This window comes from Dendrobates tinctorius, unplaced genomic scaffold, assembly GCF_039654945.1.
Source record: "Dendrobates tinctorius isolate UK_male_01 unplaced genomic scaffold, ASM3965494v1 ptg000043l, whole genome shotgun sequence".
NCBI classification, from domain to species: Eukaryota; Metazoa; Chordata; class Amphibia; order Anura; family Dendrobatidae; genus Dendrobates; species Dendrobates tinctorius.
The window spans coordinates 10,527,501-10,552,251 of NW_027361711.1; the positions used below are offsets into that span (position 1 = coordinate 10,527,501).

At 46.8% G+C, this 24,751-nt stretch overlaps 1 protein-coding gene across 5 annotated transcripts in view; it reads right to left on the minus strand.

Moving 5' to 3' along the window:
* Positions 1-24,751, minus strand: part of ARHGEF37 (Rho guanine nucleotide exchange factor 37) — a 233,486-nt gene that overhangs the window by 72,837 nt on the left and 135,898 nt on the right. For 4 of the 5 annotated variants that reach the window (XM_073575190.1, XM_073575193.1, XM_073575192.1 and 1 more), the window contains exons 7-8: positions 17,300-17,508; positions 7,311-7,441 (exon numbers count right to left, since the gene is read on the minus strand). In XM_073575190.1, coding sequence (XP_073431291.1) covers positions 7,311-7,441; positions 17,300-17,508 — 340 coding nt within the window. The remainder of the gene's footprint in view (positions 1-7,310; positions 7,442-17,299; positions 17,509-24,751) is intronic. The other variant, XM_073575189.1, reaches the window with a different exon arrangement.

A 24,751-nucleotide genomic window follows, 5' to 3' on the forward strand; every position in this document is an offset into this window, starting at 1 on the left:
GATTATTTACCCTTCCCCATGCCCCCATGAGCATGGAGAGGGGTGAATATTCATTTCACTTTAATTACGGGCAGTGTTAGCCGAAGGCTGCGGCAAACACTGCCCGCTATCAGGGCCAGTAGACCAGGGCCCCCAGCACACGCGGCCACTATGGGGCCATAATCAGGAGTGCCCGGCACCAGCGCCGCCCCCCCAGTGCGCGCTGCATGCAACTGTATTGGCATCATAGTTCCTTCTGATGCATGACAATGCTAGGCCTCATGTGGATGAAGTGTATCGTGAGTTCCTGCAGGATGAAGGCACTGATGCTATGGACTGGCCTGCCCATTCCCCAGACCTGAATCAAATCAAGCACATCTGGAACATCATGTTTTGCTCCATCCATCAATGCCATGTTGCACCACAGACTGTCCAGGAGCTGACTGATGCTTAATCCAGGTCTGGTAGGAGATCCCTTAGGAGAACATCCACTGCCTCATCAGGACCAGGCTCAGGCATTGTTGGGAGGTCATGGAGGCACGTGGAGGCCACACTCACTACTGAGCAACATTTCCGTGTCTGAAGTTGAATCAGCTTGTAATTTGATTTTCCACTTTGATTTTTAGTATAATTCCAAATCCAGACCTCCATGGGATATTAATTTTAATTTACATTGGTTCTTTTTATGTTTTATTGCTCTCAACACATTCCACTGTGCAATGAGTAAAGATTTTCAAATATATGTATATATAATGTGGTCAGCAAAAAAATTAATGCAACCTCTATGAGGAATAAGATTTAAATCAAAATCTCACTGAGCACAAGAACAATTTCCTAAATTTTCCCTAGACTGAGTTTCATAGAATAATTCTTTAACTTATAACACAAAAGGTTGGTCACTGAATCACTTTACCTTGTTCTTCAGAAATGCTACAGGGACCTTTATTGTGTGTTTTGGATCATTGTCATGTTTGTAAAGTGTACGCCTATCATGGACACGGAGTGATGGCAGCATCTTCTATTTCAATATAGAGCAGACATCTGTAAATTCAGGATACTATTAATGAAATGTAGCTCCCCGACACCAGAAGCACTTATGCAGCCTCACATAAGGGTATTGCCACCACCATGTTTCCCTGTAGGCACCATGTATTTTTTAAAATGAAATTTTCTATGCATGGTGCCAATAGTGGCATAGGCTGGATGAGTGCTCCTGGTGTCAGGTAGCTACATTTCATTGATGGTATCATGAATTTAGAGTCTGTCCTGTGTTTCTCTATTCCAGTCTCAACCTGTGCTCCTTCCTCTTTGGCTCCCACCTCCCAGCTGGCTCGTTCCCATGTTTTAAATGTAGCTGATGCTTGGCTACCTGCTGTGGGGAAGGTAGACAGGGTGGACGGGGTTGAGGGCAAATCAGTTTGCCATTTGCCTGCTAGGTCAAAAAAGATCCTTGAGACTTGCTGTAAGGTATCGTTAATATGTAAAATTTCACAGTTTGGCTTTAACCTGTCTGCCTCAATAAAGAGTAGCTGTCGTTTTAACTTTTATTTTATATATCAATAGTACACATGAAAGTATCATCTCCCATCTCAGTAATGGGAAAGTATGTCTTTACTGAATACAGATTTTACCTCAGAATTGAGAATTTTGGTTATGACTGATCAATTTTGGCAAAGAAAGAAGCAAATGTTTCTGATCAGATATATTACAAATTTGCAAATTTTCATATGTACATTTTATGATTTATGAAATAAAAATTAAAAAGATGGGTACGCTTTAAAGGATGGATTCTGGAAGATAGTCTCTCTGTTGCCAGCTTGAAAGGATTTTATCATGTTCTTGGACAAGAGAGATCTTGGATCTGATGAGGACAAGTGCCATCCGTTTCACAGATATCTGAATAAGCATTTTTGCTAGCGTGTTAGTTAAGAATTCTATTGAGAAATATTAGGGTTTTTTTCCCACATTTGGACATTGTTCTGGATGCTTATAAAAATTTTGGTGGTGCATGTATATTTCATTAAGAAGATAATTTCCACCAAAGTAGTCTGTATATGCTTCTTTGCTTTGGCCGGTGTCAAGTATGTTGGCCTTTGTCTGAATGTGATGGTCCCCCAACAGAACCCCAATCATCAATCTACATGTAAGTATAGGCCAAATCGGTCGATATGGTCATAATGATTCAGTTATTGCAGAGAACTGTTGATCTGATTTGAGCAGGTGCTAGAATTTTGATAACATTCTTCATTTTCTCTCCTTTTGTTGTGGTCAAGTACTTTATGTTGGCATTTGCCATTGTGGTAGGATATTGGTGGGACTGTAATTTGCAATCAAACAACTATTTAAGGGTGTCAAAAAATTGTTCGTTAGATAACAGATGCCCTATCTCTGCAGGAAGTTTGCTTAATCTATTGTGTATAAATAGTCTGTTCTTCAGATTATGATTAAATTCAAGATGTCCCAATAAATATTGACCAAAAGCTGACACTTAAACGCATAAAATCAATCCTTATTCGGAATAACACCCAAAGATACCCGAAAATTAAGAGATCCAGCAATATTGCAAAAAATATTAATTTTATTATTACAATATTTTCAAAAATAGTAAACAGCAATGCCCAGTAGAAGACACGAAAAAACACTGATAGGATTATGTATCGCCACTACAATCTATTGTATATAAATATACCAAATTATGCAGTATAAATATTTTACAACTTGAATGGATATAAATATTAAAGAACAATGTCTGTAAAAACTTCATTCATGTGCCACATTTTCCCTGATATAAAGGGACCAAATACATATCACTTCCAAAGCGGTACCCATTATCATTAAGAATCAATCAATATACCCATATACCGTATTTTTCGCTTTATAAGACGCTCCGGATTATAAGACGCACCCTAAATTTTGAGGAGAAAAATAGGAAAAAACATTTTTTTTAATAAAATGGTGGTGCTTCTTATAATCCAGGCGTCTTATTGCTTACCGCTCTGTCCCCGGGGTGCTGTCGCCCACTCTGTCCCCGGGGTGCTGTCGCCCACTCTGTCCCCGGGGTGCTGTCGCCCACTCTGTCCCCGGGGTGCTGTCGCCCACTCTGTCCCTGCCGCTGCCGGGCTCTGTCCCGTGCTGCGTGGGGGACTCTGCCGTTCCATCCATGCCTGTGTGGTGGATTGCTTCCTGGAAAACGGCCGCCGAGCAAGCGCAGATGGAGATCTCGGCACTGTAATCTCGGGAGATGAGATTTCAGCGCTGAAATCTCATCTCCCGAGATTTCAATGCCGAGATCTCCATCTGCGCTTGCACGGCGGCCATTTTCCAGGAAGCAATCCACCGCACAGGCATGGATGGAACGCAGAGCCCCCGACGCAGCACGGGACAGAGCCCGGCGGTGGCAGGCACTGGGGGACACAGCGTCGCGGCAGGCACAGGGGGACACAGCGCGGCGGCGGCAGCACCCGAGGGACTCAGCGCGGCGGCGGCACCCGGGAGGCCCAGCGCGGTGGTACAATAAAAGGTACATTTGCATTGTAAGACGCACCCCTATTTTCCCCCCAAATTTGGGGGAAAAAAAGTGCGTCTTACAAAGCGAAAAATATGGTAGCTATACTTTAAGAAATATCATGGCCATGAAAATAAAAAGGGCTAATCTAAAACATGGCCGTGATATTTCTTAAAGTATAGCTATATGGGTATATTGATTGATTCTTAATGATAATGGGTACCGCTTTGGAAGTGATATGTATTTGGTCCCTTTATATCAGGGAAAATGTGGCACATGAATTAAGTTTTTACAGACACTGTTCTTTAATATTTATATCCATTCAAGTTGTAAAATATTTATGCTGCATGATTTGGTATACAATAGATCAGGGGTCCTCAAACTACGGCCCGCGGGCCACATGCGGCCTGCGAAGGACTTTTATCCGGCCCCTGGCCAGGCTGACATTAACCGCACTGATTGCACCGCCCTCACTGCCGTGGTGAACCAATCAGTGCTGCAGCCGTGATGAACCAATCAGCGCTGCAGCTCACAAACACTGCCACCCCCCTGACATGCCCACTAAAGAACTAGACTGCAGAGTGCAGGACGAGGCGCCGAGGAAAGGCGTTGTGAAGCCCTCAATATGCAGCAGAGACCACACAGACGACGTGATTGTCATCACGCCGCCTGCTCGGCCTAATGACGTCACGCCGCCTGTGCCGGAAGAAGACTGAGACGAGCGGGCGCCTCTTCAGAACAGCGGGGGACATAGGTGAGTACTTTTTTTTTTTTTTTCTCTTTTTAACTCCGGGTCCTATTGGGGACCTGTGCTGCAAAATGGGGACGTTTACCTGCCTACTAGGGACCTGTGCTATGTATTGGGGACCTGTACCTGCCTATTGGGGACCTGTACCTGCCTATTGGGGACCTGTACCTGCCTATTGGGGACCTGTACCTGCCTATTGGGGACCTGTATCTGCCTATTGGGGACCTGTACCTGCCTATTGGGGACCTGTACCTGCCTATTGGGGACATGTGCTGCCTATTGGGGACCTGTACCTGCCTATTGGGGACCTGTACCTGCCTATTGGGGACCTGTACCTGCCTATTGGGGACCTGTACCTGCCTATTGGGGACCTGTGCTGCCTATTGGGGACATTTACCTGCCTATTGGGGACATTTACCTGCCTATTGGGGACCTGTATCTGCCTATTGGGGACCTGTATCTGCCTATTGGGGACCTGTACCTGCCTATTGGGGACCTGTACCTGCCTATTGTGGACCTGTACCTGCCTATTGGGGACATTTACCTGCCTATTGGGGACCTGTGCTACCTATTGGGGACCTGTGCTGCCTATTGGGGACATTTACCTGCCTATTGGGGACCTGTGCTGCCTATTGGGGACCTGTGCTACCTATTGGGGACATTTACCTGCCTATTAGGGACCTGTGCTGCCTATTGGGGACCTGTGCTACCTATTGGGGACATTTACCTGCTTATTGGGGACCTGTGCTGCCTATTGGGGACCTGTTCTGCCTATTGGGGACCTGTTCTGCTTATTGGGGACATTTACCTGCCTTTTAGGGACCAATGCTGCCTCTTGGGGATTCTTGCACCACACTAGTCTGAGCCTGAGGTAAAAGTGGAGTTCCACCAATATGGGCACTGGTGAGGCTGCATTGATGGGCACTGATCAGGCTGCTTTGATGGGCACTGATCAGGCTGCAATGATGGGCAGTGCAGTCTGTATGTCTCTGTATGGGCAAATTTATTGCTGGTATATTGTTTTTGTAGCGCTGTATATATGTTGGTATTTTACTAATAGCAATTTTGAATCCCAAGGAAACAATGATATCAAGAAAGAGAAAAAATTGACTCGAAGTGTAGGATATTCGAAGAACCCAAAAGAATCGATAAGTTTGATGATTTAACTTTACTTCTTAATTTTTAATATTGTATTTGTTCCTATTTTGTTTTATGATTTCTAAATAAGATATGTGCAGTGTGCATATGAATTTGGTGCTAATCTTTTTTTAAACTATATTCCGGCCCACCAATGGTCCGAGAGACCTTGATCTGGCCCCCTGTTTAAAAAGTTTGAGGACCCCTGCAATAGATTGTAGTGGCGATACATAATCCTATCAGTGTTTTTTCGTGTCTTCTACTGGGCATTGCTGTTTACTATTTTTGAAAATATTGTAATAATAAAATTAATATTTTTTGTAATATTGCTGGATCTCTTCAGATTATGAGTATTTTTTGTTTTCTACAGTCCATGGGTCCATTTCTGATCTTGATGAATCTGCAACTTTGTTTTTATACTCTTTGGGGCTCTGAGAATTGGAGAGTTGCTTCCTAGAAGCCATAGAGATTCTTCTGGCTTCTGTTTTGTTTGCGTTTTTTGTTTTCTTTGCTGTTTGTTACCTAATTCTGTGAATTTTTTCTCCACAAATCTAAGATGGATGAGTCAGGTAGAGGCACTTGGATCTGATTAGGTGTAATTTCCAGTTGTCCTGTCTGCCTGGTGAGTATGTGTCAATCACTATTGGCGATTAGGCCTACACTTGCTTCACATTTTTTCATTCATGAGAACGGTTGCTCTTTAACCAAATTCCAATTTAGAGAAGATCTTCCTAAAGGTATTTTGAATTTTAGCTTTGGTATGAATTGTTTTTCTTCCCACTCCCTTAAAACTGGTGAAGCAATGGAGGACTTTCACTTAAGTTTCATCTAATCTGATATTCAATCCTTGGGAAGATGGACGTCATATTGTTATATCTATTTATATAATTGCCTTGTAATGTTTTCGTTTCCTGTTCTGTCCAGATGTCACCGTGTCCCAGAATTCCAAGCAGAGGAAGTTCACCGACCGCCATATTGGGACACCCAAGTGATGTATGTCTCAATATGGAAACTACTGCTGGTACCAACCTATTGCACAGTACCACCAGAGGAACACCGTTGCACCACACACACACTCTATATGCCATACGCACCACACACACACACACACACACTCTCACAGTCACACACACTCGCACTCTCACACAGCCTCTTGCGTAGTACCACCAGCAGAACACCGTCACACTGTGCCTGTGCGAATTCTGCGCAGGCGCAGTGAATCATTCGGCTGATCCCGGTGGCAGATGCGCGACGTGTCTACAGGCAGAGGAAGCCAGTCACATTAAAGGGGTTTCCCACGAACGAAAGTTCATTTTAAAAATTGTCTGTGTCTGACCGTGTAAGGAGCATACCACATCTCCTGGGCAGGGGAGGAAGCAAAAGACAATACTGACATTACAGCAGGGGATCACAGAGGATTCATTTTGTGAGGTAAAATATTTCACTGACTGTTTTTAAACAATATTTTACTTCACAAAATGTATCCTATGCAATCTCCTGCTGTAATGTCAGTACTGTCTTTTGCTTCCTCCCCTGCCCAGGAGCTGTGGTATGTTCTGTACACGGTCAGACACAGGGGTGAGAGAGACAGAGCACAGGGGGGAGACAGCTCAAACGGGACAGCACATGAGGGGAGAACACAGCACAGGAAGGAGAGAGACAGCAGACAAGGGGGATGGCACATGGGATAGACAGGTCAAAGAAGAGAGCACAGACGAGAGAAGTCAACACATGGGAAAAGAGAGAGTGGATAGGTGGGTGAGCACATGGGGAGAGAGATTCTCAATGCTGCAAAGCCTGCCCCCATCGAGACATTACCGCCCTCCCGATGCGATAGCATCAGGCCTCCATCTAGTTCTACAATAAATGCTCACCTGTCCATGCTGTTTAATTATTTACTTATGTGTTTGAATTAGTGGAAAAAGGGTTGAAAAGTCTTACCTTGGGTACTATGCCAGCCTCTTGCTTGATGAACAGACTTACACGTTGAGACTTCTTAGATATAGTGTGAGTGTTCAGCGTTGAGACCTTTTCCTTTATAGTCCGCTGGTCAAACTGCAGGTACTTTTTAGCTGTTTCAAGAAAAAAAGAGGATAATGGTTTGTACATAATATTTGCTTCTATAAGTCAGTCACAGATTTGGTAAATGGAACCTGTAAAGAATAATGCGAAAGAAGGAATGGAAACACTTTACTTCTCATCAAGTTGAGCTAAAGGGGACTGCAGTCATAGTTGTCACTGGGCCTCAAAGCCAGAGGGTCATTGTGTTACCTATATCGCAACTGTGTGACAAGAATCATGTGAGGATGCTGCATAAGAAAGTAAAAATAAGCCTGCCAATCAGTTAGGGTCTTCTACAGAGTGGGTTGAATCCCCTAGGTTTGGAGTGCCTATCACTTTCCTTGGGATCTGCTACATTTTTAGATTTAACACTGTAAACTTCAGACATGGGAACACTACATAATCTAACCTTTGAGTTCAGACCGAATGTATCATTCTAGATCTAGAAACATGGATTTTTGTGAGTACTCACCGTAAAATCCTTTTCTCCGAGACGCTCATTGAGGGACACAGAGACTGTGGGTGTGTGCTACTGCCGTCTGGAGGCCGACACTAAGTATACAAAAAAACAAGTTAGCTCCTCCTCCGCCGCATACACCCTCGCCCCGATAGCGGGCGGAAACCAGTTTAGTGCAAAAGCAGTAGGAGAAGCTGAAAGCGAATTAGCCTTACCGCAGAAAATCATATGTCTGAAAAAAGGACCACCCTACGATAAAGAATTATACCAATTAAAATAAACAAAAGCCAACTGGCTATTAGGGTGGGTGCTGTGTCCCCCAATGAGCGTCTCGGAGGAAAGGATTTTACGGTGAGTACTCACAAAAATCCATATTTCTCCTTCGTCTCATTGGGGGACACAGACTGTGGGACGTCCCAAAGCAGTCCCTGGGTGGGAGCAACTCATCAATCCACACCGCATGCCTACCTGTTCAAAGGTGTGCCACCGCTGCCTGGAGAATTTTCCTACCCAGGCTCGCATCCGCCGAATCCTGAGTATGCACATTGTAATGCTTAGAGAACGTGTGCAGGGTTGACCATGTTGCCGCCTTGCATACCTGCTCTGCCGAAGCCTGATGCCGAAGCGCCCAAGAGGCGCCCACTGCCCGAGTCGAGTGCGCTCTTATTCCAGATGGAACCGGCGCGCCTCTAATACGGTAAGCCTCTTGAATAGTAAGGCGAATCCATCTGGCTATGGTCGACCGTGAGGCTGCGAGCCCCTTCCTGCGCCCTTCGGGGATCACAAACAACGAGTCTGTCTGGCGAAAAGGTGCTGTCCTTGACACATACCTCCTGAGGGCCCTTACTAGGTCCAGCGTGTGGAGTGCCTTCTCTACTCTGTGTACTGGGGCTGGACAAAACGAAGGCAAAACGATGTCCTCATTAATATGGAACGAGGACACAACCTTCGGCAGGAACGGCGGAGGTGGTCTCAAGACTATCTTATCCTTAAAAAAGGTCAGAAACGGCGCTCTACAGGATAGGGCTGCCAATTCCGAAACCCGCCTAATAGAGGTTATAGCTACCAAAAACAAGACCTTCCTGGTAAGGTATGGCAATCCGACTTCCTGCAATGGCTCAAAAGGAGCTTCCTGCAGGACACCCAGAACCAGATTAAGGTCCCAGGCGTCTAAGGGAGCTCTAAAGGGGGGCACTAAATGCGAGACCCCCTGAATGAATGTCTTGACCTGCATATTGCTAGTGATCTTTCGCTGGAACAAGACAGACAAGGCCGAGATCTGTCTCCTCAGGGAAAATCGGGGCCAAACCTGCGTCTAGGCCTGATTGCAGAAAAGCCAGCATGTTGGGAACCGAGAAGGACAGAGGCGCAACCCCGTGCTCTCGACACCAGAGAAAGAAAACCTTCCAAGTACTATGATAGATCCTCGCCGAGGCCGGCTTCAGGGCGCTAACCATCGTAGCCACCACTTCACGCCCAAACCCCGCCTGGGTCAGAACCCAGGATTCAACGGCCATGCTGTCAAACACAGGGCCCCTAAGTTCGGGTGGTAGATCGGCCCCTGGGACAGTAAGTCTGGCCGTTCCGGTAGACGCCATGGCACGTCTGCGAGGAGCTGTACTAGATCCGCGTACCAAGCTCGATGGGGCCAGTCTGGAGCCAGCAGAATTGCCGGAACCCTCTCTATCTTGATCTTTCTGATTACCCTCGGGAGAAGAGGCAGCGGGGGAAACAGGTATGGGAGCCGAAACTGGCTCCATGGAAGAACCAAAGCATCCGCTGCGATTGCTCGCGGGTCCTGGGACCGGGCAACAAACCTGCCCACCTTGGCGTTCTCCCTGGAGGCCATCAAATCCACGTCCGGAGTTCCCCACCGTTGGCAAATCTGCTGGAAAATCTAGGGGTGTAGGGACCATTCTCCGGCCACGACCCCCTGCCGACTCAGGAAATCTGCTGCCCAATTTTCCACGCCTGGTATATGAACTGCTGAGATTACCGAGTGGTGCTTCTCGGCCCAACGGAGAACATGTTCTATCTCGCGCATGGCTGCCTTGCTGCGCGTGCCTCCCTGGTGATTCACGTACGCCACTGCCGTGGCGTTGTCTGACTGGACCCGGACTGGGCGACCCACTAGCCAGTGTTGAAAATGCTGCAACGCCAACCGCACTGCTCGAATCTCCAACAAGTTGATCGGCAGATGAGCATCCAGGGGAGACCACTGCCCCTGTGCTGTGTGGTGACGAAATACTGCTCCCCAACTGAGAAGACTCGCGTCGGTTGTGACCACCAACCATTGATCTGGAGGAAAGGGTTTCCCCTGAAGGAGAGAGGAGTCGCGCGTCCACCATTGAAGTGCCCGCCGGATCTGAAAGGACAACCTGCACTGATGATCTAGGGAGAACGGACTCCTGTCCCATGCTGCTAAAAGAGCGTGTTGCAGGGGGCGAAGATGAAATTGCGCAAACGGAATTGCTTCTATTGCTGCTACCATCCTCCCTAGAACCCTCATCCCAAATCGAATCGTGTGAGGGCCTGGCTGCTGAAGACTCCGAACTCCCTGCTGGAGCGCCTGAGCCTTGTCTTGAGGGAGAATTACCAACCCTCGGAAAGTGTCGAAAATCATCCCTAGGAATGGGATCCTCTGAGCCGGGGTAAGGGCTGACTTCTTCCCATTGACCAACCATCCCAGGCGGGATAGAGTATCCAGCGTGATTCTGACATTCTCCTCGCAAGCTTGAAAGGACGGCCCTTTCACTAAAAGGTCGTCCAAGTATGGCAGCACTACTATGCCCCGAGAATGAAGAATGGCCATAACGACCGCCATTACCCTGGGTGAATACCCTGGGTGCCATGGCCAACCCGAACGGCAGAGCCACAAACTGGAAATGCCGGCCATTGATCGCAAAACGAAGGAACTTCTGATGCGGGGGAAAAATAGGGATGTGCAGATAGGCATCCTGAACATCGATTGAGGCCAAATATTCTCCCTGCTCCATGGCCGATATCACTGACCGGAGGGATTCCATCCGATAGTGCCTGACTCTGATGAACCTGTTTAGGAGCTTTAGGTCCAGAACCGGTCTTACTGTTCCGTCTTTCTTTTCGGACCGCGAACAGGTTGGAATAAAATTGTGCAGAAGAATCCTGATGGCTCCTAGCAACGCCTCTGCCCGGGATTCCGATTTGGGAAGCCAGGAATGAAAAAACAGCTTTGGAGGGTGTCCGATAAACTCTATCTTGTACCCGAATGACACCAATTTTGCCACCCATGCGTCGTGTGCCACCTTGACCCAGACGTGGCGGAACCTGAGCAGACGACCGCCTACTCTGCTGTCCTCGGGTACCTGATGCCTCAAGTCATTTTGCTGCGGGCCTCTGGGACCTAGCTCCCCTTGACCTGGGTGGACGGCCCCGCATCCTCCCCAGCGGGTTGGCTCTATACGTGACCTGGCGCTCTCTGTCTTGGTTGTGACGAGCTGGGGCAGTAGAACCGGCCGCTGCCGCCCATCCTGGGGCGCGCAATGCTCGAAAGCGCGCCTGCGGTTGACGAAAGGGCGGTCTACTCTTCTGCTGTGGGAGAAAGCTGCTCTTTCCCCCTGTGGCATCTGAAATAAGCTTGTCTAGCTTCTCTCCAAAAAGCCGATTACCCCGATATGGCAGGGACATTAACGATTTTTTAGAAATCGAATCAGCCCGCCATAGCCTTAGCCACAAGGCTCTCCTCATGGCAATAGCGTTTGCCGCTAGCGCCGCGCAATTAGCCGCATCCAAGGATGCATTAGATAGCAAATCAGATCGCGATGGCGAGTGACTATCTCAGACACCTCTACTGGCAAGTCTCTATCTTGCAGGACTTTATTCAAAGACTCTGACCATGACATCATGGCCTTGGCCACCCATGTTGCCGCGAATGAAGGCAAAAGCGCTGATCCCGATGCCTCACACCGAGCGGGCTAAACCTTCTATAAGCCGATCCGTGGGGTCCTTAATGGAAGAACCACTAGGCACTGACAACAACGATCTTGAGGCCAGGCGTGACACTGGGGGATCCACAATCGGAGATTCCGCCCATCTCTTACAGAGCTCTGGTGCAAACGGGTACCTCGTCTCTAGCGTTTTTTTGTCCCGAAAAATGCTTGTCTGGACGTTCCCTGTGCCGTTGCACCATGTCCTCGAATTCTGGATGAGTGCTAAACACCCTATGTGGTCGCCTGGCCTTCTTAAAAGATATCTTATGCCCTGCGGTCAGGGAGACATCCTCCTCAATACCTAGAGTTTAATTGACCGCCTCAATGAGACTGTCTACCGTCTCCCGACACCCGGGGTTATCCAGATCCAAGGATTCCTGCCTGTCCTCATCCGAACTCTGCTCGCTCCCAGACAATGGTGACGGAGAGCGAGACGCCGCACTCACGGATGCCGAAGCACCGGAGGGGCCCGGAGACGCCATATGGGATCTTTCCCTGTACGTCTCCTTAGAGAGAGTGCGGCCCCTGCAGGCCGGCGGCTCATGTGAGGTGGATGAACCCTCCCAAACAGGTGAGCCATTGTCTCTACCCCTATCCGGGGCCTGAAGAGTCTCAATCGCCTTCGTAAGTGAAGCCATAGACCGAGACAGTGATAACGCCCATTCCGGGGGGATCTGACCCCCTGGGCTCCGTTGGAGGGGAGGGCTCCTGGGCACGTTCGGAACTACAGGCTTCACATATTTTAATAGTCTGCGCTCGCGGGAACACAGCCCCACAGGAAACGCATGCGGTATAAAGGAAAGTGTGTTTCTTCCTTTTTCCAGACATACTTGCAGAAAAAAACGGCCAACTTTCTCACTCTCTTTTTTTTATTATTTTTTTTAAGGGATACAGGGGTATGAGGAGAAGGAGGACAACCTGCCCTAGTGTGGCCAAGACGGGGTCGCACTTACCCGGGCTCCTGCTGTCTCCCCGTGCTCCTGCTGCTGCTGATCTCCCTAGGTAGGCTGCGATGCTTTCTGAGCGCGGCCTACCCCATTCTGAAGCCGGGGCCTCAATTTTATCCAGCGCCCGCCCTGGACCCGGAGGCGGCGCCGGATCTGATGTCACGTCGGGGGCGGGCCTTCCCCCCGCGGCCTAGGCCGAAGTCGCGGGCTAAATTTAGGCGCTGCTGCTGACACCGCAGGCAGGAAAGGGGAGCCGGTTCCAGCACCTGGAGCGTTCGTCGAGCAGCCCTGGCCTGGATCCTCACGCTGCCCAGGAGCCCCAACCATACCTTCTTACCCTGAGGTAATCCGTCTTCGGACGGTGCAGGCACCCTATCTCCGTTCGCCTCGTCTGGGCGAGGAGAGGGACCGTCCGCCACCACGCAGTACCGCCGTCTAGCGTTGGTGTAGCAGTGGGGCCGCACAGACTAGTCTTGTGCCTCTGTGCAAGCCCATGGTTTCGCTACCTAGGGGTGGAGAGGGCTAAGTCTGGCATATTGTCCCACGTCGCGGGAGAGGAGACGTGGAGGGACACTCGCACGTGGTTGCCCGTTGATGGTTTGGGGAAATCGGATCCTTTCAATAGGATGTGTTGCCCCTGTCATATCTTCTCCAAAATAAAAAAAGAAAAAATAGATGTCTGGGGAAAAGTCCCAGAGATGTCCCTCGGTGTGGGAAAGGATACGCGGAGGCGATACTCGCGCGTGCTCGCCCGTTGATGTTTGGGGGAGATCGGACCCTTTCATTAGGGTCCGTCGCCCCTGTCTCCTCTTCATAGCAAGAAAATATTAAAAAAAAAAAAAAAATAGTCTGGGGAGACCCAGACTGCGTGTGCCTCCATCAGACACTAAGCAAAAACTGGTTTCCGCCCGCTATCGGGGCGAGGGTGTATGCGGCGGAGGAGGAGCTAACTTGTTTTTTTGTATACTTAGTGTCGGCCTCCAGACGGCAGTAGCACACACCCACAGTCTCTGTCCCCCCCAATGAGACGAAGGAGAAACATTCAATCTTTTAGTGTATATATAAACAGTTATTTCAGTTACCCGTTGAAAGGTGTAAGAAGTTTGTTGATGGTTATAGGAAGCAATTGATTGCAGTTATTTATTCCAAAGTGTGCGTAACCAAATATTAAGTTGAGAGTGACAACAATTTTGTTTGGACCATTTTTTGGGTTTTGTGTGAAATTGTGTACAATTTGCCTTTTTTGTTGTCTGTTTCTTTGTGTTGTTCCAATACACAAATGCAATAAACATGTGTATAACAAAACATCTGTAAGTGCAATAATTTTCTGGAAGAATTTCAAGGGTGCCAACACTTTCTGCCATGACTGTTACATATGTAGAAACAGACCCTTGAAAGGCTAGAATAGAGATGTATAGAGATGTATGCGACAATAATTTATAATAAGATTGTAACAACTGGTCTTACAGTGGTTTGCAAAATTATTCACCCGCTTGTCATTTTTCAAGTTTTGTTACCACACAACCTGGAATTTCACAGGTTTTTTTCAGGATTTGCATCAGTTCAAGTATTAATATTCTGTATTATTTAAATGCACTTTTGCTTTTTACTTATTTAGTTACAGAATGGTTTTTGCTCATTTTGTCTATTGTAGGTTTTGTATGCTTTACGACCAATGTGAACATGCATTTATGTGCTGCATGTATACCAACTCAAAACCAGCTCAATTTATGTGTTTTTTCTTTATATTTTTTTGCATTCTGTGCAAGCCGGGGTGTGGCCTCCCTCTCCTGAGCTGGAAATTGTATTTAAAGGCTTCCCCAGACTGGTGTCCACTAGCTGGGATCCGGTCCTTTTGTTTGCCCTTATTCACACACTGAGGTCAACTTTGACACATGGTAAGGTTTTTTTAATATTAGACAGTGTAGGACCGCCCTGATCAGAGTCACCTTGTTGATGGTAGGATGGCTTTTATGCTATTTTTGATCAAAAACAGTATTACTAAGACCTCTGTTATTTAAATGCATTTTTGTTTTTTACTTATTTAGTTACAGCAGGGTTTTTGCTCATTTTGTCTCTTGTAGGTTTTGTATCATGTAAAGAACATGCCTACAGCTGTAAACATTTGGTTTTCTTTCTATTGTGAACAATCAAATAGGACAAAATAATTGAAAACTTAAGTGTGCATAACTATTCACTGCCTATAGCTATAGTCAGTGCTTTGTAGAGTCTCCTTTTGAGGCAATTACAGCTGAAAATCGCTTTAGATAAGTCTCTATGAGCTTTCCACATCTTGCCACTGGGATTTTTGCCCATTCCTCAACACAAAACTGCTCCAGTTACTTCAAGTTAGATGGTTTCCTCTGGTGAACAGCAATCTTCATGTCTGATCATAGATTCTCAATTGGATTAAGATTTGGGCTTTGACTAGGCCACTCAAAAACATTTACACGTTTCCCCTTAAACCACTCAAGTGTTGCTTTATAGCAGTATGCTTTGGGTCATTATCTTGTTGGAAGATGAACCTCAGTCCCAGTCTCAAATCACTGACAGACTGAAATAGGTTTTGCTCATGAATATCCCTGTATTTCACATCATCCATCTGCCCCTCGACTCCAACCATTTTCCCTGCCGCCAAACGTACCCACAGCATAATAGTGCCACCACCATGTTTCACTATGGGGATAGTGTTCTTGAGATGATGAGCTGTGTTGGATTGACACCAGACATAGCATTTACCTTAGTGGACAAAAAGTTCAATTTTGGGCTCATCTGACCACAGCATCTTCCACCATATATTTGAGAAGTCTTTCACATGTCTTTTGGCCAACTCAAAACGAGCTTTACAATTTTTTGTGTGTAAGTAAAGGCTATTTTCTTCCCACTCTTCCATAAAGGCGATCTCTGTGGAGTATATGGCTTATTGCGGACATATGGACAGATACTCCAGTCTCTACTTGGGAACTCTGCAGCTCCTTCAGGGTTACCTTTGGTCTATACTGCCTCTCTTATTAATGCCCTCCTTTGCTCAGACTTAGAGATTTGGTGGGTGGCCCTTTCTTGACAGGTTTGTTGTGGTACCAGGTACCATGTTCTTTCCATTTGATGATAATGGATTTGATGGTGCTCCAAAGAATCATCAGAGATTAGGATATTTTTTTTTTACAATCCAACCCTGACTTTTACTTCTCAACAACTTTGTCCTTGACTTGTTTGGAGATCTTCTTGGTCTTCAAGTTGTTTGCTTAGTGATGCCTCTTGCTTAATGGTGCTGCAGCTTATGTGTCGTTTCAGGAAAGGTGCGTATATACTAACAGACCATGACATTAAGATTGCACATAGGTAAACTTAATTTCACTAAGCATGTGAATTATAAAGGTAATTGCTGGCACCAGAAATGTTTAGGGGCTTAATAGAAAAAGGGCTGAATATATATATATATGCACATGCCAATTTTGAGTTAATTGATCATAAATTTAATTTGTGCCTACATTTTTCTCACTTCACTTCACCAGACTATTTCGTGCTGATGCATAATACACAAATTCGATTACAAAAATATTTAAACACAGATTGTAATGTAACAAAATAGGTAAGAAGTCCAGGTGGTGAATACTTTCACAAGCGCTGTGGATGTTGACAGCAACCCTGGCACACAATGCACACACGTTTTCCTCAGCCATGCTGAAGGTGCACAGGGCGTCAGTGGAGAAAATTGCTTTTAGCAGAGGATTTCATTCACTATAAGTTCATGCTCAAAACTTATAACTGTGTCCTTCATCTGGCCAAACAATCATACTTCACCACCCTCATCACTTCACTAGCTAAGAGTACTGTCACACTTAGCGATGTACCAGCGATCCCGACCAGCGATATTTGACGCTGTCAGGATCGCTGGTACATCGCTAAGTGGTCGCTAGTGAGCTGCTACATAGGCAGATCTCACTAGCGACATCGCTGGGGACGGGGGTCGCTACTTACCTGTCACACCAGGCGATCCTGCGTCCTCCCGCCCGGCTCCACGCGTCGCTCGTCTTCACAGCAGGAAGCGCTGCAGGAAGCTGATGACAAGAAACAGTCCTGAACGTTCTCGCGCGATCAGCGATAACCAGCGGGGGAGCCGGTCGTAAGTATCAGACACAGCGATATCGCTAGCAATATCGCTATAACGTCACTAGTTATAGCGATATTGCTAGCGATATCTTAGTGTGACAGGCCCTTTACAATCCAAAAGACTTTTTGAAACCTTACACTTCCTCCTGAGCCCTAAAGCACAGACCTCCATCACCAACCTCAGCGGCAAGGATCTAGCCACTCATTTCCCACAAAACATCAACTACATCCAGCAGGAAATTTTTTGGCCCAGTATAATATACGCCAATATTTTTATATAAGATACCTTAAAATAAATCATTTCAGAATTGTAGTATCTTGCCTCTTTGGTGCCTTTAAATTAAAACCATTCCATTAAGTGTCATTTACTAAAACATTTCTCACCAACTTCTTTGCGTCTCTTATTCTCGTTGATGTTGACATTCACCTCCTTCATGGTGTCGTGGGCTCTCTGCATTGCATCTCGTGAGTCTTTGTCCTGTGCATCTGTGCTCAAGATATTCTTTAGTAACAATGGATACTTCATGATACGTTGTACAGGCATGACAATGTAGAAGCTGAGATCTGTGTATTGTGATGATGATGATGGACTGCTTTGTGGAAATAAAATAACATTGGTAGATTGTTAGATGGTCACATGAAGAACAGTAACATTTCATAACTTAACTGTGACTTTTAAAAGAGTTATAAAAGAAACAAGTTTGCTCCAAACATTGTTACCGGCAAAATACATGTTTGTGCAGATACAGTCATTTTCTCTGTGGCATATCTCCCTTTTACTAAGAATGTTGAGGTTGATGCTTTATCACGTAGTTTTGTTCCGGAGTGTGAAGGGGAGTGAGTGTTGGGTTGTAGACATGTCAGACATCAACGGCAACATTGCGTTATGTGGAAAAGTTTCAGTCCGGTGGATAATTCCTCTGTTGATGCGAAAAATATGCATGTGGGTCACCTGGGGTCTGTAAGCGACATCAGCTATTGGGGATCTCTAAGGGTTCAGTGGCCCCTCGTAAAAGGGGGACACTGTCATGCTCCGGGATTTGATCCCTTGAGTTTGTGTTCTGTTGTTGGCTTCTCTTTCTGCCAAGCGACAGGAGACACACCTTTTCTCTGGGTGTTTGAGTTCTGCTTTTCTGGCTGCACTTTACAACAAAATTTGCAAAACCATTTTTTTTAGGGACCACATCACATTTTAAGTGACTTTGGGAGGCATATATGACAGAAAATACCCAAAAGTGACAATTCTAAAAGATGCAACCCTGAAACTCCTCAAATCCACATTCAAGAAATATATTAACCATTCGGGTGCTTCACAGGAATAAATGGAATGTGAAAAAAAGTGAACATTTACCGTAACTTTTTTTTCACAAAAATGTTACTTTAGCCCTAAATTCTTATTTTCACAAGGGTAACAGGAAAAAATGAACGATAAAATATGTTGTGCAATTTCTCTTGAGTACCCATATGTATGTGAAAACTACTGTTTGGGCACATGGCAGGGGTCGGAAGTGAAGGAGCACTTTTTCACTTTTTGAATGCAAAAATGTCTAGAAACGAGACAGGATGCCATGTAGCGTTTGGAGAGTCCTTGATCTGCCTAAATAGTGGAAACTCCCCACAAGTAACCCCATTTGGAAAACTAGACCCCGTAAGGAAAGTATCTAGATGTGTGGTGAGCACATTGAACCGCCAGGTGCTTCACAGAAATTTATAATGTAGAGCCATGAAAATGAAAAATAACATTTTTTGCACAAAAATTTTACTTTAGCCCAAAAATGTTTATTTTCATTTAGCAAAAGTGGAAACTGAGAGACTCATTGCTAAGGAAAGTAAAAGAAACCCCAAACTATTCTTTAATTATATAAACAGTAAAATTATTAAAATTGATGGTGTCGGCCCTTTAAAGAACAATGAGGGTGAACTCATAGAGAGCGATGTGGGAAAAGCAAATGTTTTAAATACTTTTTTCTCAAGTGTTCACACAGGAAAAGGATTTGCCAGGGGAAATGCAGAGTGATAATGTAAACTCCCCATTAAGTATTACCTGCCTAACCCAGGAAGAAGTGCAGAACCGCCTTAGTAAGATTAAAATTGACAAATCACCAGGCCCTGATGGCATTCACCCTCGGGTATTAAGGGAGATAAGTAATGTGATAGACAGGCCTCTATGCCTTATATTTAAAGACTCTATAGAAACAGGGTCTGTTCCTTTTGATTGGCGGCAAGCAAATGTGGTACCAATATTCAAAAAGGGGTGTAAAAGGGAACCTGGAAACTATAGGCCAGTAAGCTTAACATCTGTTGTGGGTAAAATTTTTGAAGGGTTTCTAAGGGATACCATTATGGAATTGTCAGGAGCCCCGCACTGCACTTGCTCACTGAGCCAGTGCGGGTGTCCTGAGTACAAAGACAGTGCTCAAAGATACCTGTGGAGCAGGGCAGCAGCGGTGACGATGCATGCTTCAGAGTATCAGGACCTGAAGCACATGACTGCTGGAGGCGTGGCCTAAGCTCCACAGAGCTAGGAGCTGCAGGGAAACTCCTAGAAAGGTAACTGCGGGACAATGTTACCAAGGGGCATAGACAGAGACAGAAACCAGATGAAGCCAGGGTCAAAACATGAGATAGCAATACAGTACCAAAGGGTTAGACAGAATGGATAGTCAGGATGTAGCAATAGGTCAGAAAACCAGAACGGGCAATAGACTGTACAACAGGGACAAACTGTAACGGAGTAACGATAACCAAGCCAGGAGGTCAGAACCGGAGAAGACAATAGTACCAAAGCAAGAGACGGAGTACAGAGTGAGGGAACAGGCCGGGGCATACACGGGAAGCAAACAAGCAACGCAGAATACACGCACACCAGGGGTCAGACACACCAGAACAGTATAGCTGACAGAGAACCCTGGTAAAGAGTGAGTATAAATACCCCTCCCAGATCCAGAAAGAGGCCACGAACACTTAACCCTGTGAGTGCAGGGCAAGAACCCTGTTCAAACCATGACAGGAATATCTCAATGTTAATAAATGTTTACCTTTATATCAACATGGATTTATGAAGGATCGCTCCTGTCAAACTAACCTGATCAGCTTCTATGAGGATGTAAGCTCTCAAATGGACCAAGGAGAATCATTGGATGTCATTTATCTCGACTTCTCTAAAGCATTTGACACTGTCCCACATAAAAGATTGGTAAGTAAGATGAGAAAGCTTGGGCTAGGGGAAAATGTGTGTAGATGGGTAGGTAGCTGGCTTAGTGATAGAAAACAAAGAGTGCTTATTAATGGTGCATACTCAGATTGGGCCAGTGTTACTAGTGGGGTACCACAGGGTTCTGTATTGGGCCCCCTACTATTTAATATATTTATTAATGATCTAGTGGATGGCTCACAGTAAAATATCAGTATTTGCAGATGATACAAAACTATGTAAGGTAGTTAACACAAAGGAGGACAGTTTGCAACTACAGACAGATTTGAGTAAATTGGAGAATTGGGCTGAAAAATGGCAAATGAGGTTTAACACAGATAAGTGTAAGGTTATGCACATGGGAAGGAGAAACAGATGCTACAATTACTTACTAAATGGGAAACTACTGAGGAAATCAGACATGGAAAAAGACTTAGGCATCTTAGTCAATAAGAAGCTAAATTGGAGTGCCCAGTGTCAAGCAGCTGCCACCAAAGCAAATAGGGTCATAGGATGCATTAGAAGAGGTCTGGGGACACGAGATGAAAACAAAGTTCTCCCTCTGTACAAATCACTCGTCAGACCACACTTGGAGTATTGTGTGCTATTTTGGATGCCGGTGCTCAAGAAAGACATTACTAAACTTGAAAGGGTTCAAAGGCGGGCTACTAAAATGATAAATGGAGTTGGTTCACTACAATACCCAGAAAGGTTATCAAAATTAGGTCTATTTACTCTAGAAAAGAGAAGACTAAAGCCCCCGTTACACACTGCGATATCGCTAGCAATATCGCTGTAAAGTCACCGATTTTGTGACGTTGCAGCGATATTGTTAGCGATATCGCTGCATGTGATACTTACCTCCGACCGGCTCCCCCGCTGGTTATCGCTGATCGCGCGAGAAGCTGCTGGACCATTCTTCGTCGGTCACTTCCTGCGGCGCTTCCTGCTGTGACGACGAGCGACGCGTGGAGCCGGGCGGGAGGACGCAGGATCGCCGCGTCTGACAGGTAAGTAGCGATCCCCGTCCCCAGCGATGTCGCTGGTAAGATCTGCCTGAGTGGCAGCTCACTAGCGACCACCTAGCGATGCACCAGCGATCCTGACTGCGTCATATCGCTAGTCGGGATCGCTGGTGCATCGCTAGGTGTAACGGTACCCTTAGGGGAGACCTAATATATATGTACAAGTATATCAGAAGGCAATACAGAGATCTCTCCAATGAACTGTTTGTATCAAGGACTGTGACAAGAACAAGGGGGCATTCTCTTCGTTTGGAGGAAAGACAATTTCTGCACCAGCATAGAAGAGGGTTCTTCACGGTAAGAGCAGTGAGGCTCTGGAATTCTCTTCCTGAGGAAGTGGTGATGGCCAACTCACTGAATGAATTTAAGAAAGGAATGGATGCTTTTCTTGTGAGTAACAGTATAGAAGGCAGGCCCGGATTGGCAATATAACCAACCGGGCATTTTCCCGCTGGGCCGCTGTCATGTGGGCCGCGGGCGGCAGCTGCTGCGGCCACTGTTGCTCCTGCCGCCGGCCCTCTGCGGGCACGGCGGTGATAGTTTCCAAGTTCCTCCCGCACTGCAGGAAGATAAGCCGCCACGCACCCCATCCTCGCCGTATCATGAGACCCCCCCGCCTCCGCAGCCACTCACAGTGTCGCTGCTTGCCTTCTCTGTGTGCACAGGACCTGTGATGAGGTCACAGGAGGGGAGGAGTCAGGGGGTCACATCATCAGGAGCCTTTGTCCAGACCCCTGATCATGTGACGCCTGACTCCGCCCCCTCCTGTGACCTCATCACAGGTCCTGTGCGCGCAGCCCTGCCTCTTGGTGTCTGCAAGACTCTGCTGTGTTGTTGTCATGGTGCTGGATGAGATAAGTATGTGTGGGGTCAGGTGGGGGTTTACAGGGTAGCTGTAGCAGAGCTGTGTGTGTATGGGGTGTATTGAGCGGAGCCGTGTGTGTATGAGGTGTACGGAGAGGAGCCGCGTGTGTATGAGGTGTACGGAGAGGAGCCGCGTGTGTACGAGGTGTACGGAGTGGAGCCGTGTGTGTACGGAACAGAGCCGCATGCACTTGGTGTACGGTGAGGAGCCGCGTGTGTATGAGGTGTACGGAGAGGAGCCGCGTGTGTACGAGGTGTACGGAGTGGAGCCGTGTGTGTACGGAACAGAGCCGCATGCACTTGGTGTACGGTGAGGAGCCGTGTGTGTATGAGGTGTACGGAGAGGCGCCGTGTGTGTACGAGGTGTACGGAGCGGAGCCGCGTGTGTACGAGGTGTACGGAGCGGAGCCGCGTGTGTACGAGGTGTACGGAGCCGAGCCGCGTGTGTACGAGGTGTACGGAGCCGAGCCGCGTGTGTACGAGGTGTACGGAGCCGAGCCGCGTGTGTACGAGGTGTACGGAGCCGAGCCGCGTGTGTACGAGGTGTACGGAGCCGAGCCGCGTGTGTACGAGGTGTACGGAGCCGAGCCGCGTGTGTACGAGGTGTACGGAGCCGAGCCGCGTGTGTACGAGGTGTACGGAGCCGAGCCGCGTGTGTACGAGGTGTACGGAGCCGAGCCGCGTGTGTACGAGGTGTACGGAGCCGAGCCGCGTGTGTACGAGGTGTACGGAGCCGAGCCGCGTGTGCACGAGGTGTACGGAGCCGAGCCGCGTGTGCACGAGGTGTACGGAACAGAGCCGTGTGTGTATGAGGTGTACGGAACAGAGCCGCGTGTACGAGGTGTACGGAAAAGAGCCGCGTGTACGAGGTGTACGGAGCAGAGCCGCGTGTACGAGGTGTACGGAGCGGAGCCGCGTGTGTATGGGGTATACGGAGGGGAGCCGTGTGTGTACGGAGCAGAGCCGCGCGTGTACGAGGTGTACGGAGTGGAGCCATATGTGTATGGGATGAACGGAGCGGAGCCAAGTGTGTACGAAGCATACAAAGCGGGCTTTTCCCACGGACACAGGAGTACACGGCGGAGCCCCGAGGAGCATTTTAAAACACACACGATGTTCCACCTGAAGCGATGTGCTGGAAGCTGACCAGAAATGAGATAATTTCTTGAGGAGATTGTAACAGAACTAGGAATGCTTCAGTTCCATCACCATGTCCTCCTCCGACAGCGCAGACAGCAGGATCGCCTTGGAATCGGGGATGCCGGCCATGTGAGCGGATCATGATATGTCCTGCATCGGGAGGCTCAGGTGGGCACTACAATGGGAGCCGGGCTGCTATAGTATCTTTATAGAATCTTTATTTCTTTCTCTCTTTTTCCTTCTTTCTCTGTTCTTTCTTTCTCATTCTCTGTTCTTTCCCTCATTTTCTTTCTCTCTCTCTCTGTTCTTTTTTTCCCCTCTTTCTTTTACTTTTCTCTCTTTCTTTCTCTGTTCTTTCTTTCTTTCCTTTACTTCTTTCTTTCTCTCTCTATTCTTTCTCTGTTTCTCTCTGTTCTTTCTTTTTTTCTCTTTTTTCTCTCTCTCTCACTGTTTTCTCTCTTCCTTAGTGCCAGTCAGTGTGCCCATAATGCCAGCCACTGTGCCCTCAGTACAAGTCAGTGTGATCAGCAGTGCTAAATGGGTGCGATTAGGCGTGGACATGGGTGTGACTAGTTGCAGAATGGGTGTGGCTGGGCGTGGCCTAAAATTTGCAGCGGCACGCTGCACGCGCCGCAGTCTTTCTACTTCTTTCCCTTCCTCAAAACTTGGGAGGTATGATAGGGGCAGCTATGACCAGGGGGTCTGGTTGCCCAATGGATAGCAGTTCTGCCAGGAATTCTGTCACCGTGCGTACAAAAGGGGACAGAGCTTTGGGAGGAGTACTGTACCTAAAAGCAATAAATAGGACTGAGCTGAAATACTGGACACAGCTGTGACTACATGTTATATAGTCGTGTTAATCTCCTCTCACTGCTTGTAACTTACAACTTTACAAAAATATTATATAGTCACCATGTGACTAGTGGGCTTGTGTAACTTCAAATGCCAGGGCTGAATTTTAGTCCCAGTCCGGCCCTGATAGAAGGTTACGAATAACATAATATTCTCGGTAGATGATTGACTCAGCTTAGGGGAAAGAATTTTTTTCCCTATGGAGAAAATTGGCTTCTACTCTGTGGATTTTTTTTGCCTTCCCCAGGAACAACAATACAGAACAGCTGCACTAAAAATAGGCTGAACTAGATGGACATAAGGTCTTCCTTCAGCCTTCAAAACTATGTTACTATGTAAAAGGAGAAACTGGACCCCAAAATTTGTTATGCAATTTCTCTTGAGTACGCCAATACTACATATTTTGTAAAAAAAATAAAAATCTACTTTTGAGGCACAGTGCAAAGCTGTGAAGGAAAGAAGAGCCATATTAGAGTTCTTATTATGCTGGAATGGTTTGACGGTGCCATGTCGCATTGGCAGAGCCCCTGAGGTGCCAGAACAGCAGAATTTCCATAAGTGACGTCATTTTACAAACTACACCTCTAACTGAATTCATATAGGGGTGCAGTGAGCATGCTGACACTACATGTGCCTCACAGATATTTACACCATTGGGCAGTGAAGAAATAATAATTACATTTATAGTTGATATTATTTATATATTATGATGCTCCTCATGCTGTATAAGTGATGAGATGACTGTATTCTCTGGGTCGATGT